This window comes from Cajanus cajan, chromosome 6 (genome assembly GCF_000230855.2).
Source record: "Cajanus cajan strain Asha chromosome 6, NIPB_CcT2T_4, whole genome shotgun sequence".
Lineage (NCBI taxonomy): Eukaryota > Viridiplantae > Streptophyta > Magnoliopsida > Fabales > Fabaceae > Cajanus > Cajanus cajan.
In genome coordinates, this window is record NC_138522.1 from 63,655,242 (window position 1) to 63,661,241 (window position 6,000).

The following is a 6,000-nucleotide window of genomic DNA, read 5'->3' on the forward strand; positions in this document are numbered from 1 at the left end:
TCTTTATTAACCGTGAAGAAAGTGATATGGGGGCCTAAATGATAATAGTGTTTACTACGTCGTTGTTACTTGTTAATGGTTGGAGAAGGGGTAAGGCAAACGAAGATTCGATTTAGGGAAATATCGGATACCGATTGGATTATTTGCCACGTGTAGAAAAACTATTGGGGTTGTGCAGATATGGATATCCAACGACTGGTTTTGAACCTATCCATGGTGTGTGGTGTTTGGGCCAGCACGGCAACATCAATAATAATAATAATTTTGAAATCTTTGCGCATGCGTATGAAATAAACTGCAACCGTGACAGAAATTGCGTAGCCACACTCTTATTCGGTAGTGAAGAAAAATGGCAACCATCATCGCCGGCACCGCAACAACATCGATCACTCGCGCAGGTCTTGTGCTCAAGCGACCTGCTGGGATCTCATCCTCTACGGTTCTTGGTAAGTCTTTTCCTCGAGGAGGATGCTGATATAATTAAGTTTTTTGTTAACGAAGATGATAATATGATTTCTTTCTACGATAAAAATGTAATCTCTTTCCATTTCTGATTGATTTCCTAGTGTTCATATCGTTGCGAAACATATTAAGATGACTAAAATTAAGGGAAAAAGAATTAGCAATTTCAGAGCTCTCGAAAAACTTGAAGACTCTTGAGTCTTCATTATCTAAAATGACAATAATTCTAAGAAACTTTCAATGAATTAGAGGCCTTATGTCTGTAGTAACGGATACACATAACATTTAAACTGATATGTAGTCGAGTATCAAGGAGGTATAACTCAGTTGATTGAGTAGGGTGAGTCCGATGTTGTAAATCATTTTGGTATTCAATTCCTATGAATAAAAAAATTGATGGCTGGGTTTTAGATGATAACATATAATGGATCAAGCATTTCCTTATGAAGTGACACCATTCATTGACTGCAAACATAATTTAATAGGGTTGCCAGCAATGGGTAAGGCAGGGAGAGTGAGGTGTTCCATGGAGGGAAAGCCTTCTGCTGAAAGCAACTCAAATATTGGAATGGGGGCATCCTTGATAGCAGCTGCATGCGCCGCCACAATGTCAAGCCCAGCCATGGCTCTGGTGGACGAGAGATTGAGTACTGAAGGAACTGGGCTTCCCTTTGGGCTGAGCAACAACCTTCTTGGTTGGATCCTATTCGGTGTCTTTGGTCTCATATGGGCTCTCTATTTTGTCTATGCTTCCTCTCTTGAAGAGGATGAAGAGTCTGGATTGTCCCTCTAAACCCCAAGTTGATCATGCATTATTGTAGAAATTGCAGAGAGTTATGTCCTCTTCTGTTGTATTAAAAAACTACTTGTGTATGTATTCAAGTTCAAACTTCATAAGTTATTTATTTCTTCGTATCCGGAGCTTTCACGCTGCGTGTTTTATATGCCTTTCTTTTTTCGGTTGCTTCTTTATTAATATTGCTACTCCTTCTAGGCCTGGGAGTGGAAAGTGGATGAGTAAAGGGATCATATTTGGGTGCTTACATGAATGAGATAACTGGAAGCAAAATCAATATAGGGTGAAAATACATATAACAGAAAGAGAAAGAAAAATGATCCTTGATACTCGTTGATGTAGATACCCACAGAGAATAACGAAATTATGATCAGTAATGTGATGTAATAATAACGAAATTATATCTCTTAATTATTAAAAAAAATTATATTGAGTTTCGTTGCTAACTTGTTTTTAAAATAAAAACATCCAAAAATAAATCACACACCTGATTTTGTGCATCGCCTGACGCGATCCAAATTGCCTAGCCAAGCACTACTAAATTATGAGCAGTTTTTGTAACATTAGTAAATATTTATACACACGAGCGATCAAAAAGCATAAATTAAAAGTCCGCAAGAACATTTGTGTTCATCTTAACTTCTTAATTGGTTTTAATGATAAAGTTGATGGTCGTAGAAAGCTACAGTATCAATAGAAGTGTATTGAATAATTAGAAAAAGCGAGTCTGATCAGTGATGAAGATCTTGAGTGGGATCGTGAGGTTTTGGACGGTCTGCAAGAACCCAGCGTCCATCTTGAGTCTTGACCATACCCTTGTTCAAGTCTTGCCTCCAACGTGGTGGCACCGTATGCTCATCTTTCAAAAAGTCACAGTCCTTGTTCACCAAAGCAAGGTCTCTCTCACTCGTTCGCTTAAATGCACCATGCTTCCCATGGTATCTGCATAATCAACCTTATGTTAATTTAATCAACTTTCTAATTCCGTCTACTATATATTATCATATTATCCTGATCAACTATTAAGATTGTAATCCTTAATCCTTTGCTTCGCTCGCAAAAATTATGAGCAAACATCTCTATCACAATCCGTGATCTGTGATCATGTGAAGTGTGAAGTGTGAAGTGTGAAGGAGGTCTCAGGTCTGCCATTGCCACCCACTATAATGCCAAAAGATACTTTTGTTTCCAAAGCAATGTTACATACATACATTTCCATCATATATATGACTTTTATTTTATTTTAGTATATATTTTAAAAAAATCCAAAATATTAAGTTAAATAATATTAAATTCACATATTTAATACAAATATATTAAAATTATTTTCAAAAGGTTAATATTTCCAAAAATGTTTTTTTAAAATACACTTCTTAATAAAACATTTTCACATAATAAAGAACGGAAATTTGAAATTTCCATAAAGACAGAAATGTTTTTAATCTTACATACAACAATATTATTTCGAAAATTTTGTATGAATGTAGCAAATATTATTTATAATTTTTCAAAAAAAATATTTTTTTTTGGAAAACGTGATTCTCGAGAACCATCACACCCCTCATTTAAATTTCTCATCTCTTCTGAAGTAGTGAAGGGGCATGGGCATGCTGGTCCCCTCAATAATTCTAATATTTACATCACCTACTTAAAAGAAATTGATGATACAGCAATCACATTTTAACATGAATATTTTGAACAATGATATTTAGACGCTCAATAATCTATTTAACACCTACAAAATAAAAGGATAAAAAAAAATATAAATATAATAGATGATATAATTGGAGAAGAAAAGTGAGTAAGAAAGAATTAATTAATAGGTATTGATGGCATGTTTTTAATTCAAAAGTGTCCAAAAATTAGTGTTCTAATGTTTTTATATGCTATATAACTCTTTCATTTACTTTGTAACTATTTCTTTTTTGTTAGCATTACTTATTGGAAACTTTTTTTTGGACATTCTTGAGGTGTAGATACCTTAAGAGAAAGAGAAAGAGATAGGTAATTGATATATTATTTGATAATGTAATATGAAAAAAAAACAGATAAAAGAGAAACAAAATGTAAATTCAAAAAAAAATTAAAAAATAAATGTGTCACTTAGCTGTTTTGTAAATTATGTTTATTTATAATATTTGTAAGGCCTATAATTAAGTCCACACCAACATGGGGGTGCATTGCATGAATAGAGGAGAGAGAGACAAATAGAAAAGCGGAAACATTGAGGACAGAAAGGTGATGGACATAATAAATAATATAATTAAAAAATGAAGAGATTGCAAAGAGAAAATCATGATGAAAATGAGATAGAAGAGAAAGCGAATAAATTATTATAATTTTTATTCGAAACTTTCTCGTTCCTTCTTATATGCATAAAAGTTTGATAAACTTTGTAAACCTGAACCTCCAATCAAGAAACAACAATTATGAGGCAAGATCATGTCAACCGACTTGTTAGCTAATTTTAACGTTACATGTAATTAAATGGTAAAATTAATTAAAAATATACAATTACAATTAACATATATTTTACGGTATATTCTAACAAACACAATATTATTATCATATTTTTTAAAAAATAAATCTTAAAATAAAATAAATATCGTGTTAACTTTTCAATAATATAACATTAATAACTTCTTTTTTATTTATATTCCACATAATATTATTTAAAAATAATTATTATATTATATCATTTCTAATAAAAATAATTAATCATAAAGTTAATTTTATAAAATTATTATTTGTTATTTATTTATAAATTTTTTAATTTGTATAAAATAACTTAAAATGATACTTACCATACAATAAAGATAGTATTGCATCATACAAAATGTTATTTATTAAGTGAAGGAATTATATTATTAAAACATAATTATTTTAAAATATTAAATACGTCACATTATATCAATTTGAAAATATTAAATATGTTCTTAAAATATATATTGGATATAATATTTTTAAATCTAAACTTGTTAAAAGGTAACACATTATTATTTTAAAAATATTAAATGCATCACATTAGATTTAGTTGAAACTAACTCAAAAGATAACTTTTTTTTTTTAGGGGAAATCAAAAGATAACTTAAACATGTTAAATATAAAGTTGTTAAAAAGTCTTTTGTGACATGTTAGTTAGATATGAGAAATTATTAAGTAGGGTTTTTAAGTAATTTTCAATGTAGTTATTATTAATTTTTTTATAAATTAAAAAACTTAAATACATAATAATTACTTAAAATCGTGAATATATGATTATCTTGAACTATCTAATAATTTATAAACAAGACAGACTAAGTCACGAGCGATAAGCTATTCAAGTTGATATATATTATGAATTTTAATTATTTTTTTGTGTCCCGAGTGTCTAAAGATAGTTTTGTTGGAAAAGAATGATTGTATGATAAAGCGATGTGTATGTGTTGGTGTGAAATATAATAAGTTTTATAGGACATGCAGATAGGAGAGGAAGAAAGATGCATGTGAAGAGTAAGTGACCCGTCAAGCAAGTGCAAGATTGCCTCCAAGTTATGAGCGGAAGCAGCATCAGCATTAGGATTCAAAAACGGGGATTTCTTATGATCCAACTCTAACCCCACCCCAACATGCAGATAACACCAGGGCAACCCCTGCACGAGATTCACCACCCACCTTGGCAAACCCTCGTTCAAAAACATCCCCGGCGACCGCGGCACCATGTCATGACTGTTATGCACCCTCAGCACCTTCACCCCCAACTCCTCCAACCTCTCCTTAAACCTCAAGTTCCCCACCCTGGGCCCCGAAAACGAAAACACCGTCGACGTCCCCGCCTTCAACCCCCTTTCCGCAATATCAAAGGCGCTCAATATACCCATCGCACTCCCAAGGCTATGCCCCGTTATCGTAACACTAACCTCCTCCTGCGAATACTTGTCCAACAAACGCTTCACCTCGGCCAGAACCTGTTCCCTCGCTGAGTATTTGCAGTAGCCGCAGGTTGTCTCCTTGTCGGTGTACAACTCCAAGAAACCCGCCTCCACTTTCACGTCTCCCTCGCCCGAGATGGGCTTCAGGTAGTTCATGAGATCCGCCACCCACTCCACGTGGGTCACGGTGCCTCGCCACGCGATTGTTATGTCTCTTCGGCCCAATAGCTTTGTCATGGCGTCGTTGGAGACAGCGATGTAGCCGGCCCAGTTGGCGTGCTTGCTCCACATCTTGCTGGGCCAGCGCGACTTGCGGAACAAGTTTGGGAGGTTGATGTTGGCCGTCGCGTAGAGGAAGCGCGTGGGGGTGTATCCCACGTGGCTCATGTCCAGGGAGTCGAAGAATTCGGAGGGGGAGTACCTGCAGCTGCCGCAGTACTTTGAGTATGGGTCGAAGTCGAATGCGTCGTAGCAGGCCTGGGCCATCTCGCCGTACCGGATCAGCTCCGACCGCATTAGAGGGTCCATTGGGTCGAGAAGGCCGGCCCAGTCGTCCTCGCCGTGTATCTTGCGCCACACATCTGATATGGACTTTTGTTGGGTGGCCTTGCATGAAACAGTGGGTTTGGGCTTCCTTAGGGGTTGGTGGGTTTTCGGCTTTGGCAAGGCCACCACTATGTTTGGGATGAATGCAGCCATGACCATGATGTTGGGGTCTATGCTGTATGCTGTGCTTGCCAAGGGGATTATTCCTTCGGTGGGAGAAATAACTCTTTAAATAACAATTTTTTAAACTCTGGATTTTCTTTTACTTTTTAACTTTCAAATAAA

General features: G+C 35.2%; 2 protein-coding genes across 3 annotated transcripts; one reads left to right on the top strand and one right to left on the bottom strand.

Moving 5' to 3' along the window:
• Positions 1–265: 265 nt before the first annotated feature.
• Positions 266–1,377, top strand: LOC109809761 (photosystem II reaction center W protein, chloroplastic). Its single transcript, XM_020373156.2, has 2 exons — positions 266–446; positions 948–1,377. Exons 1-2 carry the CDS (start codon positions 350–352, stop codon positions 1,253–1,255), a joined length of 405 nt encoding a protein of 134 aa, XP_020228745.1. The 5' UTR covers positions 266–349; the 3' UTR covers positions 1,256–1,377.
• Positions 1,378–1,843: 466 nt separating this feature from the next.
• Positions 1,844–6,000, bottom strand: LOC109806947 (phospholipase A1-Igamma1, chloroplastic). 2 transcript variants are annotated; one of them, XM_083059312.1, is made up of 2 exons: positions 4,913–6,000; positions 1,844–2,200 (listed from the first exon to the last, which is right to left on the bottom strand). In XM_083059312.1, the coding sequence occupies exons 1-2, from the start codon at positions 5,872–5,874 to the stop codon at positions 1,990–1,992; spliced, it is 1,173 nt and encodes a 390-aa protein (XP_082915438.1). In that variant the 5' UTR covers positions 5,875–6,000; the 3' UTR covers positions 1,844–1,989. The 2 variants fall into 2 exon arrangements, with proteins under 2 accessions (XP_082915438.1, XP_020225067.2); XM_020369478.3 differs by having other exon boundaries at positions 4,760–6,000.